Source organism: Phalacrocorax aristotelis, chromosome 10, assembly GCF_949628215.1.
Source record: "Phalacrocorax aristotelis chromosome 10, bGulAri2.1, whole genome shotgun sequence".
In the NCBI taxonomy this organism is placed as follows: domain Eukaryota; kingdom Metazoa; phylum Chordata; class Aves; order Suliformes; family Phalacrocoracidae; genus Phalacrocorax; species Phalacrocorax aristotelis.
Genome location: NC_134285.1, coordinates 25567189 through 25580865, shown reverse-complemented (window position 1 = coordinate 25580865; position 13677 = coordinate 25567189). Strand labels below are relative to the sequence as shown.

At 41.7% G+C, this 13677-nt stretch overlaps 1 protein-coding gene across 1 annotated transcript in view; it reads left to right on the top strand.

Annotated features, from left to right (window-relative positions):
- Positions 1–13677, top strand: part of DNAAF8 (dynein axonemal assembly factor 8) — a 100063-nt gene that overhangs the window by 64259 nt on the left and 22127 nt on the right. Inside the window, 7 exon segments of the mRNA XM_075106210.1 lie at positions 1327–1521; positions 2729–2803; positions 2806–3062; positions 4658–4676; positions 6941–7003; positions 10436–10489; positions 12610–12779. Of these exon segments, the coding sequence (XP_074962311.1) occupies positions 1327–1521; positions 2729–2803; positions 2806–3062; positions 4658–4676; positions 6941–7003; positions 10436–10489; positions 12610–12779 (833 nt within the window).

The window sequence follows — 13677 nt, the reverse complement described above, 5'->3', positions numbered from 1 at the left end:
ACATTTAGTGTTCTGCTGTCAATCATAGTAACTCTCATTGGATTTCTTCTTCTGCTGCGTAATAAATGGAAGAATTAAAATGAAAGCAAAATGGAAATAATTTTTTTAAAGTAAATAAAAAAATATATGGAAAAGTAAGTTATTTAAATGTACATGATGAAAACTAATTAAGCCATAGACCTACCATAATTAAAAGATTAATATTAATACATATTTATTGACATAGTTTCAAGAGGAGTCAAAATAGTAAAATGAAAGTAATTGGTGGTTAAGCATGTAAAACTAGAATTTACTGAAGTGATAAATGTTGGCAGCTGTAGCTTCTTATGTAGGTGCAGAGAAGGTACTTTTTCATTTCACTTAGATGTTCTTATTTTCAGTTTATACAGTTGAATTCACTTCAGTAACTCATTCATTCAAAGCTGGGAAATTGATAGGTCTTGAAAAAGCAAGTAAATGTGTTATCACATTCACAATGACTTAAATGAGCAGGAGAGGCTTAAACCTACTAGCTCTACACACTTGGAGGTCATGGTAATCAGATGTTTATTTCAGTAATCACAGGTAGTGTTTTCTTATGTATTCAGGAGGTTAATATAGTTTTATTTAACTAATTAAATTATTTTAAATGTTGGATATCAGGTTTCTTAATTGACGTTGTATTGCTCTCCAAAAACCAAATTCACACTACATCATGAAGAAAAATAATAATCAGATACATGTCATACACCATTTTCTAGCATTATGAAATGTTAAGATGTGGGAATAACTAATCAAGTAAATGTTAAGCTGTACAATTACTTAAATAATAATGTAGTGAAACAGCAGGGAATCACACACAGATTTCTGATGGGCCAGGGATTCTGCAGGCTATGCTCTTCCAGACAGGACTGTGGATATAGGCGTGGTATTATAATAGTCCTCCATTTAGCCCTCAACTGTATGTTGTGTAATCTCCTAGATTGCAAAATGAAGTATCAATTGAATGTGAAGTCAGTCATTAGTTATCAATCTGAAATTGATGCCTTAAATCATTTTGGTATAGATCTACCAACTCTGCTTAATTGTGTGAATAAGGATATCAGAATTAGGACTGAATATGTTTGCTTTACATGGCAAAAAGGAATTCCAGTTAAGGAGTGTGACTAATTAGTGAGGGTTTGCTGTGATACTGCTCCTCATGCACGATTCTTTTTCTGTCCGTGCTGAGCTGCAGCGTGAGGAGAGTATCACAGCCTTTGCTCAATCAAGAATTAGTCTATTCCTTCACACTAAAAAAGACGTGAGAATTGTAACTAGTTTTATTCTGATGATCTCCCTGGCTAGGAGGAAACCTTAGTGCAGTGCCAGACCCCTGTAACATTCCTCTGGATTTTTTCTGCAATCGAACATATGCTTCTGATCCTGAAATGGGGTAGGTTGTCATGCTGACACTGGTCAGAGTGGATACTATGAAGAGTGCTGGAGAGCTCCTTCACCAGATTCTTCTTCCTCGGCACAATAATCAGTCTCAGAGCGCAGGTGATCCCAGCCCTTGGGGAGGGCAGAAGCAGCTGGTCAGGAAAGTTTATACTCTCTAGCTATTTTTATCACAGCAGGAACATCATGAAAAATGGGGTGAAAGGAAGGAGGACATGTTTCTTTGCTTACCCACCTAAAGAACTGAAGAATTTATCATAGCTAGTTAGTCATGGGCAAGGCGGCTTTTCACACTGCAAACAGCTCAGGTGGGCATAATTTTCTTCAGAGAGTGTCAAATTAGTTCAAAGATGTGCTTAGACTTACTAAGCCTTTTATGTAATCCAGAGCATTGTTCTTTCTCTAAGTACTGGGAGATAAAGCAGGTCTGTAACTGGGGTACATCAACAGGAATTCGGAAATCACAAACTCTATTTTATCCACTGACACCATTTGTGATCAGAAGCACAGGAGGAATAATGACACTATCCCCCACAGTAAATGCTTACAGATGCATGAAGACTGCTAAGCAAGATGATGATTTTGTATAATTTCATGATACAGATTGCATTGAAGTTTAATAATGCAGGAAGTGTACTAACAAAGGGCAGAAGTCTGGCACCCTGTCTTATACTATGTTGTTTCTTACTCTCTTGAAACAATACTACAGAGTAAGTTCTGTATTACGATAGGCGAAGAGGAGACTCTAGCTGTCAAACTTCCAGGAACATGCACTCGTGCATTGAGCCCCTAAATATTGGAAGTAAGACCACTTTACAAACACAACATTTAAGCTACTTTAGAGACAAGTCAGCATTAACTTGTAGTTTATTACTATAATGAATATAGCTTAAAATGGAATGTTATGAGAGGTGGTAAAGGATCTATAATTATGGATTATACTGTGTCAAACCACACTGTTATCAGGGTATTCTCAGTATTTCCCTTTCAACTCCTATCCATTAGCTGTGTTCTCTAATAAAATCATGGTACTTATTCTCTCTGGCTCCCTGTTGGCTTCCCAGGTAGCCCATTTTTTGTTTTCACTGTAATGTAATATCCTAGTATTTGTATCTTGTGGGTTTTTCCCAGTATATTTCTATATCTGCATTACAGACCATTTTGGATGCAACAGGGGGTGAAGTCAAAGCAGCTTTGGAACTTGTTGTCTTGTAGAAAACCCAATGTGAATTTGTCTCCAGAATTAAACACAGCTTCTATGAAACACATGCTGTCAACCAATGCTAAATGGATTTCTCTTGACTTGCAGAAGAACCCGATTTGGGATTTGAACTTCTAGGTCTCAAGTGGTTGCCCCATCTCACTCAGTGCCAGGCCAGAGAAATAACCCTTTTTGGGCTGGAGATACTTCCTGGCAAAGAAGCCTTGATACACTAATGTCAAACCCAGTCCTTGTGTGTGCATTACAGCGAATCAATGCCTTCAGAGTTCTTGCAGATGCATTGAAGAGATTAACCCAATGCAGGGAGAAGCTAAGCAAAAGTGGCAGTCTTCTACAGGCAGTAACGGCCTTGACCCCAGAGGTGACAATCAGACAAGCCATCCTCTTCACAGAGACTGGTAAGACGTGTTTTTACTGTTTATAACGTACTCAGGTATAAGGTGCTTGTGAATTTATTGAACTTGGGCAAAGGAGTCACAGAATCACAGAATGGTAGGGGTTGGAAGGGACCTCTGGAGATCATCTTGTCCAACCCCCCTGCTTGAGCAGGGACACCTAGAGCAGGGGGCACAGGAAAACGTCCAGGTGGGTTTTGAACACCTCCAGGGAAGGAGACTCCACAACCTCTCTGGGCAGCCTGTTCCACTGCTCTGTCACCCTCACAGTAAAGACGTTTTTTCTCATATTGAGTGAAACTTCCTGTGTTCCAACTTGTGCCTGTTGCCCCTTGTCCTGTCATTGGGCACAAATGAAAAAGGCCTAGTCCCATTGTCCTGACACCCACCCCTTATATATTTATAGGTATTTATGAAATCCCCCCTCAGTCGTCTCTTCTCCAGGCTAAACAAACCCAAGTCTCTCAGCCTTTCCTCATATGGGAGATGCTCCAGTCCCCTGGTCATCTTGGTAGCTCTCCGCTGGACTTGCTCAAGCAGTTCCCTGTCCTTCTTAAACTGGGGGGCCCAAAACTGGACACAGTACCCCAAATGTGGTCTCACTAGGGCTGAGTAGAGGGGGAGGATAACCTCCCTTGACCTGCTGGGCACACTCATTATGCACCCCAGGATATTGTTGGCCTTCTCGGCCACAAGGGCACAGTGCTGGCTCATGGTCAGCTTGCTGCCCACCAGCACTCCCAGGCCCTTCTCAACAGAGCTGCTTTCCAGTAGTTCAGCCCCCAGCCTGTGCTGGTGTGTGGGGTTGCTCCTCCCCAGGTGCAGGACCTTGCACTTGCTCTTGTTGAATTTCATGAGTTCCCCTGGGCCCAGCTCTCCAGCCTGTCCAGGTCTCTCTGGATGGCAGCACAGCCTTCTGGTGTATCAGCCACTCCTCCCAGCCTGGTATCATCAGTGAACTTGCTGAGGTTGCACTCTAGGCCTTCGTCCAGGTCATTGATGAATATATTGAAAGGACTGGACCCAGCACAGACCCCTGGGGAACATCACTAGTGACAGGCCTCCATCCAGACTCTGATCCATTGATCACGACCATCTGAGTTCTGTTGTTGAGCCAGTTCGCTATCCACCTCACTGTCCACTCATCCAACCCGCATTTGCCTGTGAGGATGCTATGGGAGACAGTGTTGAATGCCTTACTGAAGTCAAGGTAAGCAACATCCACTGCTCTGCCTTCATCAACCCAGCCAGTCATGCCATCATAGAAGGCTATCAGGTTGGTCAAGCATGATCTTCCCTTGGTGAATCCATGTTGACTGTTTCTGATAACCTTCTTGTCCTCTACATGCCTGGAGATGACTGCTCCATCACCTCTCCAGGGATGGAGCTGAGGCTGACCGGCCTGTAGTTCTCCAGGTCCTCCTTCTTGGCCTTTTTGAAGACTGGAGTGACATTTGCTTTCCTCCTGTCCTCAGGCACCTCTCCTGTCCTCCATGACCTTTCAAAGATGATGGAGAGTGGCTCAGCAAGAACATCCGCCAGATCCCTCAGCACTCGTGGGTGCATCCCATCGGGGCCCAAGGATTTGCGAGGATCCAGTTTGCATAGGTGATCTCTGACCCAATCCTTCTCAACTGATGGTAAGTCTTCCTTTCTCCAGATTTGTCCTCTCTTCTCCGGAGGCTGAGATGCCTGAGGGCCTCCCTTAGCAGTAAAGACTGAGGCAAATAAGGCATTCAGTAACTGCCTTCTCTGCATCCTGCGTCACCAGGGCCCCTTCCTTGTTCAGCAGGGGGCCCACTGTATCCCCGGTCTTCCTTTTACTGCTGATGTATTTAAAGAAGCCCTTCTTGTTAACTTTGACATTCCTTGCCAGATTTAATTCCAAGTGGGCCTTGGCCTTCCTCATCACATCTCTGCATACTCTGGCAATGTTCCTATATTCCTCCCAAGTGGCCAGTCCCTTTTTCTACATACTGTGAACCTCCATCTTCCATTTGAGTTTCTCTAGAAGCTCTTTGCTCATTCATGCATGTCTCCTGGCTCCTCTGCCTGACTTCTTCCTCCTGGGGATGCACCAATCTTGAGCTCGGAGGAAGTGGTCCTTGAATACTGTCCAGCTGTCTTGGACCTGCCTGCCTTCCAGAGCCCTAGCTCATGGAATTCCTCCTAGCAGGTCTTTGAAGAGACCAGAGTTGGCCCTCTTGAAGTCCAAGGTTATAACCCGACTCATAGCCCTGCTTCTACTTCGCAGTATCCTAAACTCAACCATCTCATGGTCACTGCAGCCAAGGCTATCCTCAACCAGCCCTTCCTTGTTTGTTAGGATAAGGTTGAGCAACACATCTCACCTCGAGTCCAGTGCCATGGGTTTTTTTCAGGCACAGAAAAACAATAATTTGGGGTTAAATTCTGTTCTTGGCTGAATAACAATGAGGAATATGAAATCAGCAGGAGCCGGTTGAGGTCATCTACAAGTTGGCCTATTAATTTCACGTGGCTATGCATGGCCTGATGCCCTTTCTGAAGACCCCAGGGTACTCCATAAATACTAAATAGATATTATAGCAGTTGGCAGGACCAGTAAATAATACGGTGCATTTTGCCTCCGTATATAAGAGCACCTGAAAACAGGCCAGGATCTATCCCACCTTAATCTGGGCACCTAATTGCGATGCCTAACTTCTTGAGGCTAGATGCCCAGGCCTTGCCCTGTACTCAGGGAGATGAAGGTATGACACACCTGCAAGAGCTGAAGAAACCAGATTACTTGAGAATTTCTTTTTGTCCTGGAATGAACAGTTCCTGAGGAACAGAGACCTTTGTTGCCAAAATCTTTTCAGACTCCAGTGATATATGCTAGCATTGATCTTTCAGCTTAGTAAACATGCTAGTTTCCTCCTGTAGCAATAAATGTATAGCTGTGCCTCTTTTAAACTAAATCACTGTGCAGACTGTGGTGTTCTGATGCTTTGTAGCAGCAGAGTGTAAGCTCCCACTGTTTTCTTCTAATGTGAAATATATTGGCATATCACCTCTGTTCTTGGGGATGCCTGACTCTCCAGACCTAAAGATAAACAGTTCTGAGCCTGACAATTTCTGGTTATTCAGAAACAGAGAGAAATTGAGATTGTGGTAACACCATGTATCAACTGAGGAGGAGTAATGCAGTTCCATAAGTGCATTCGTGCTTTGTAATTTATAGCTCTTCCCTTAACTCTTTGCATCAGGAAGAAAGGCCCTTTGTTGTCAACATAAACTTAGATGTTTGTGTCAAGCACACAGTGCTTATGTAGCATAGAGTAACAAAGTGGCTTTTCTGAATGGAAAGAAGAAAATGTGATGGTGTCTGGAAAAAGATACTCATTTTGGTCTCACAAAAACTTAGACTTGACAGTGAGCTATGTGGGTGTTTTATGTGAGATTGGAGAGCAAGAAGAGGAGGGCTTCAAAAAAGAAGTCATCAGACATCCCAAATTAGTGTATACAACTGTAAGAATTCATGCATTGCTACCCTTCATTAAAGTTATCTTGAGACCAAAAGGCAGGATAAAAGGAAAGCAGAACTGTGAGGTCAGTTTACTGAGGAGGTTGTAATCACAGTGCCAGCCTTTCCCACCAAAGCCGTTGTCAAGAGCAAAGGACTGTAGCTGAAGCATGACTTCAGCATCCTGCACTAGGTGTTTTAGAAAGTCATTACTTTTTTTCCTTCTGGTTTTGTTTTGTGGGAGGAATGGAGAGGTTTTTGTACTAAAGAACAGCTCTTCAATATTTTGCAGCTGGTGAAATGTCTGCCATTTCCCCTTTCTAAATAAAAGTATCTTCATCACCCCTGCCCCCTCCCCCAAACAGTGAAAGTCCCCCATCTGTGAACCCATAAAAATATATCTCCTGCCTTTTACAGATGCAGAACACTGCCCTGCTCTGAAATTCCTGCCACCACCTGGCAAGAGGTCCAGGGCTGAAGGTAAGACCAGAAGTATGCACCAGTTGCCTCTTGGATAAAAACCAAATAATTTTATACTCTTAAAATAGATTGAAGAAAACTATAGCTCTGTGTCCTCTGTCAGAGTCATTAAATTGGGATTAGTAAACCTTTGGTCAGTCATCATAATCCCAGGCAATTAGGAAGAAAAGGCTGGATGGGTCCACTTGGTACTAGGGGAAAGTGGTAGTACTGCCAGATCTCTTTTCTTCTACACAGTTTCCTCTGTGCATGCCTGGATGACCTATCTAGGGCTGGTGCAGAATGTAGGCTAGAAGAGTAATTAATGCCAGCTCTTTTCTAGTCCTTTTCAGCTGTAGATCTCAGAAGAGAGAGTTTCATGTGAAAACAAGGTTCATTGTGTTTTACAGAGGGGGTAATTGAAGCCTAGAGAGGTGAAATGTATTGATCACCATTGCCCTGCAAGTAGGTGACAGAAATCAGAGCAGAATGTGCATTTCCTAAGTCTCAGACCGGGCTCTGTCATTTACATTACAGTGCCACCCGAGTCACCATGGAATTCACAGATCTTTCAAATAACCCCCATACTAAAGAAAAAAACAAATGGTACTCTGAGGATGTGAGCTAAAAAGTTATGAGGCAAGGACCTTGGAGCTCATTCTATCTTTTATGTGTACTCTTATTATTCCAGCAAAATAAGAGACATGTGGAAAGATGGAAAGGTCTCATTAAAAGAACACTTTGCCTAAATACCTTCTAGATACATTGCCCTGGGAAATAGAAATGTATGGATTTCAGACAGTAATAAATCCAAAAATGGTAACGATTTTGTTTTGACAGTTTTTAGTTTTCTGTTCTCTACCTTGCACGTCACACTGGCTAAACTTGCCAATCACTGGAGAATGAAGTCCTTTACTGATCTGATGCAAGCTTCTCCTCATTGTGCCCCAGTCCTAGATAACTTCTCAATTCACATGAGCCATTGTCACCGAAATCAGGAATAAACCTTGTAACACCAATGTAGTGTTAAACGGCAGGAATTCTTTATTTACAGCGCCGGATGCACTCCTAACGTGCATACTGTGCATACCGTCAGATCTCATTGTGCCAGTTAAGTGCATGCTTCATATACATATTCATTAACTTTCTGATAAAAGATATACATATTCATTATATGCAGACTTCACTTGCGTATGCCTATTGGTGTCTCTGGGTGGTCATCAGGGGTCTCTGGATGAAGGACATACTCTTCCTCCCTGTGTCCGCTAGTTAACCCTTGTTTTCGTGCAAACTCAGTTCTGAGATTACGTATGTACTGTCCTTGAGGGATGGTCTGTTCTTGGTTTAGTGTTTGCTCTGCAGTTCCTTATCTTTATGACTCTGTACATCTGCTTTTCTTAAGGCCAAATGTCATCGTGACTTTGTTTAGGTACTTTGAATCTTGAGGCCTCTCTGATGCCCCTAAAGCAACAAGGTTTAGTCATCATGCAGGCTGTTCTTGTTTCAGCTGTCTCCTTATCTTGGCTAAGTTTCGGCTCTGGGTCCCAGCATTAGTTGAGCTACACTAGATGGTATTAGTAACTCCCAACCATTTATACCCTGAATCATTGCCACCTAAAAGTGAGGCTTTAATTTAATCCTTAAAACAGAGGTTTGGGCCCTAAGCACTAGGAGTGAGGGTTTGGGATCTAAAAATTAGGCTCTGAGTCTGAAAGCAGAGGGGTTCTGACAGAAACATGTTATGTATTGCATTAATGATTAACTAATGACTAAAATACAGATTAAAGAATACGCTGAGTGTCCCCAGACTTAATGTTCCGTTGGATGGTATAGCAGCATCCATGTTTGGATAACTTCAACACTCTGGTTACACCATGAAGTGCCTTAAATTTTCCTCACCTCCCCAGTTCACTGCAGGTTTTACCTGAGACTGAAGAAAACACTTATAGTCTTTTGTCATAACTTCTGACTCACCAGACGCCTTTTATACTGCTCTGCTTTTTTGAAGAACCACCAAAGCAACCATTTCTAGCTGCTTGGAGAACATCAGGGAGGCTTTATCAGCAGAGCTGAGGAAAGGACTGAGCAACAAATCTGGGCTCAGTAGCTGTTTAGTCAGAATACACAGCCCTTCTTTGCTTCCAAGGGCACACAAGAGGACATTGGACAAAACACCTGAGCTTCTGGGACATACACTGGAAACAAAGCAGCTTCTATCTTGATTGTGAAATATTGGGAGCACAAAGGTAGCTTAAAACCACCATTAGCCACTCCATGAAATACACAGAAAAGGTAACCAAGAATCAACACAATTTCATACTTGCAGTCCTTTCCAGGATGTGCTGGATGGCACATCCAGAATAGGCTCAAGTTGTGCCAGGGGAGGTTTAGCTTGGAGATCAGGAAAAATGTCTTTGCTGAAAGAGTGGTCAGGCACTGGAACACGCTGCCCTGAGAGGTGGTGGAGTCACCATCCCTGGAGGTGTTCAAAAAACGTGTAGACGTAGCTCTTGGGGACATGGTTTAGGAGGCATGGGGGTGTTGGGTTGACAGTTGGACTTGATGATCCTAGAGGTCTTTTCCAATCTTAATGATTCCATGATTCTATTGGGCTTACTGGAGAAGTGGTAAGTATAACATTTCCCAGGGTGGCCCATCTGAATGTCTGAAATCAAGCTGTTATCCCAAAAAGTGGGTTCGTTCGCCTGGTATGCAAGATGCTAAACTACACACAGAGCAGAGTTTATTTTATTTAATTCATTTTTGTGCAAAAGTTGGTCCTAGGTGGTAACTCCACAAAGCTAGCACCCTGCACTGAGAAACTACAAGGCATTTATACAGTTAAATGTGTTAGTCACAACGAATGTTCACACACCTCAGCTAATAATTGGTTAATTTCTTTCTTGCTTCGATGTAACAGTATGGCTTACTTTTAATTTACCACACATGCTCTGGGAGTAAGGGACTTACTAGAGGGGGGGCAGTTCCTGCCCTATGGGCCTGATTTTTAGTATTATAATGACGATAGTTCCCCTACTGGGCACTTTGTTTATGTTCTTATCAACATCCCAATTAGTTGTTCTCCTTGTGATACACTTTATCACCCCGTTCTCAGTGTCTTCTGAGGCAGGATGTTTGCTTTGATCAGTCTCTCAGTTCTCTTCAAGGATATAGTTGTAAAACAAGTGCTTCCCTATCTCTCAGTTCCCATCTCTGGCCCTCAACTTCTGTTTTGCTGGGCTCGCACAGTTTATTATTATGGCTTAGCAGAAAATTCCAAAAATTCCATTTTCTTCAGCATATCAAAACCATGCATGTCCCAGTATAACTCTTTAAAGTAAGGGTGCTGTAGCAACGTTGGCTGCATTATGTAGAGATGATGGTAATGTTGTCAAATTCTTGCCCCAGAAAATGCATACCACTTACTCAAATCTATCTGCTTTTCCTATTTAGTGGGAGAGAGCCAGAGATGCCATGCGGAATTGCTGTTCACCTCCTTGCAAACAGGTAAAAGAAGAGCAAATGGAGAACTGTGGTTAGATAGGGACTTTGTGGAACTAACTCGTCTAGATGTACCAGCCAAAAATAAGCAAAAAGATTATACCAACTTTTTCCTTAGGTTTGAATACAGGCAGTGATATAGACTCTTTTTTCTAAGCATGCCAGGAAATCTGGTATTTGCTTCTCTTGAGTTTACACTTATTTTAAGCGACACACCTATCTAAAGTACTGTATATGAACAGTATATAAAATAAACAGTATTTTTCACAGTTTCACTGTGAAATGAAAACCTGTGTAATAATTATTTTGGAGGGAAAAAAATCATTGGCTGTGAGGAAGAGATCTAAAAATATTATAAAGCAGAAAAACATAACAAAGGCCAGGCAACTTGGGCAAGACTGGAAAGGCTGCTGAACAGCCAGAACTGGAGATGGAAATCAGGTATGTCTGAGGGCTGCCAAACAGGTGCCTCTGGTAATTCATGATCAACAGAGACTGTTCCATCAATAGAGTGCAGTATTTTCTCTAACTGTTGCCACTTATAATTACCGAGGAAAGAAAACCAACTCTAGGTGGCAAGGTGTCCTACCTGCTTTCAACACTTGCCTTTGACCAAACCAAGTGGCAAAGTGATGCAAGATGAATCCCTCCTGAAGTGTCTAAAGTACATAAATACGCAGCATGTGGTGATTCACATACCACAAGAATGAGAATGTTTGCCCAGAAACATAGCAGATGGTGAGGAAAACATCTGGAGGACAATGAATGCTTATGTAGAAGTACAGAGTCGAGACTGCCATTCTGTATGCAAGCAGCTGAGTGGATCCAAGCAGCTTGCTTCTGCACTTGCAGGCTGTTGCTATGGCATTTAAACCATTCTGTTCAAGAATGATGTGAAGAAAATAGCAGGTGTTTAATAGGAGGGCTCCCTGCACAATAAGGGTTAAGTTTCCATACCATTTAGGGGGGGCGGTAATCTTCCTTTTTATTTTTGATCCCATATTTCTCTGTCATGAATCAGCAACATGCTTCTTGCCATTTGAAAATAACAGTATGCATTAAATTATATGTAGCATTGTTGATGCTTCATTGCATCAACGTCTGTATAATTCATAGTGGGGTGTACAGGAAATGTAAAATGACATTTTATGTACACAAACAGATAATCATGGAACAGTTTTAGCAGCCTGCCATACTGTTACATCATGCTTCATGCTAACTGGCATGGTTAGGCACCAGCAGTTAATGGGTCTTAGCTGACTGGTTCTGACACTACAGTTGCCAATAAATCTTCAAAGGATGTTATTAGGAAAAAATCTTAATTATGTTCCTAGTAATAAGGTACTTTAGGTGAGCGAAACTAATAATTTGAAAATGCTGTCATTTAAAAATGAAATGTATGTATTTTCTGCCTTTTTAATACATTTTGTGTCATCAGACAGCTAAAATCTCTTGGGCTGTTTTGTTTTCTGTTTCTTGTAGCACACCAAGTGCTGCACCTAGCTGGCAGCTCTGCTGGGAGAGCTTTGTCAGAAGCAAAAAGTTTTTGCTGAAAATTCAATCTTTAGTAAACACAATTCTATTTGTAATAGGTTTATAACATTAATTGGGACCTGTCATACTTGTTAGTGCCTCTCTGAAACAGCTCTAGCAGAGAGATACAGAACACTGAGAGATAAACTGTGTGGAGTAAGAATTTAATAGCTGCCTTAAGGATTATATCACATAATCACTACAGTTCATGTAAAAATGTGAAAGGGAATATTTTATCCCTCTTAAAACGTTCATATATAATATAAAGGATTGAGTCTCATCCTACAGACCTGCCACATGAACTTTTTCGACTCAACAGATTTCTGGGGGAAAAAAGTTAAAAGCTACAAGCCTAGACTCTTAAATATATTTTTAGACTAAAAATCAACCAAAACAAACAAACAAAACCCCAAAATCCTATATGTGCGGGGGTTTTATGGACTTGTTTTGTTCAAATATTTATGAACTTCATGCCAGCTTTTAGATAACCCTCTTCTACAGATGTCTGTCCAGGCTAGTACACAAATACTGGTGTACATTTTACCTCCATTTTTAGGAGTGGCTTTGGGTTTCATTAGTGTGCTTTGTTACAGGAGCACAGATTCTTTGCACAGTGCTGGTGATCAAACCTGGTGCCTGGAGGCATAGTCTTGCAAGGATCCTTTGAAAACTAGACCTGGAAAAATTCATTGTGGTTGGAATGAAACAGATAAACCTGGAGCCAGACATTGCCTTAGGACTCCTTTCTTCTGAAGTGAAACAGGTTTGTTAAGAAACTCGCAGATCTGTGGCTATGCTTAGGTTTAGAGTGGGGAAAGGTGTTAGCTAGTGAATAATCCATTCCTGAATAAAACAAAAATTCCCATCCAGGATTTCTGAGTTGTCGTTAGAAGTGAGCTATACAGAACAATCAGATCTGTACTGGTATCAGACACAAAGAAAGCTGGCAGGCTGACGGTTTCTTTTATTGCATGCCATAAAGAAGCAGACCTGGTTTCTCCAAAACAAAAGGTTTGGAGGATATGTGCAATACACACATCCCAGGAATCTGTTTAGTCGCTAATTTACAATGCTGACTCTTTAACTGCAAAACAGGTGTCCTCTCTTTCTTCCCCAAGGTCATTCATTCCAGGTAGGGCGCATCAAAGGAGCATACCACACCCCCTGCACCCCCTGCCTGGCTTTTCTTCCATGTGTTTAAACCTGGGAGCTGGGAAACAATTATACATACGTTGCGCCACCAGAGAACATATACCTCTGGAGCCCTGTTACCTTATATTACATTCTATATACAGCTTCTGAATCTCTGTTCCAGGAGCATGTGTTCAAGAGTCTCTAAAAATGACCTGCAAAGAGATCGAATAGAGTTACTGTCATTTCTAATGTCTAATAGACAATGAAGAAGGTTCTTAAATCTTGGGGAGTTACAGGTTTTTGTAGGCTAAAAATAGATTTATGTTTCTGCTCTTTTATAGCATTAGAAATTTTTTTTTTCCCAACCTGAGATATCCTGAGATGAGTGTAAAGATACTGTGAAAGCGAGGAAACTGAAAGCTGAGCATTTTAGACAAGTTAGTTTTCTTATTTTCCTTGGGGAAAAAATAATCTTTGTTGTTTGATTTCTTTCATGAAGACCACTAAGCAATTAAATTTTACAGAAA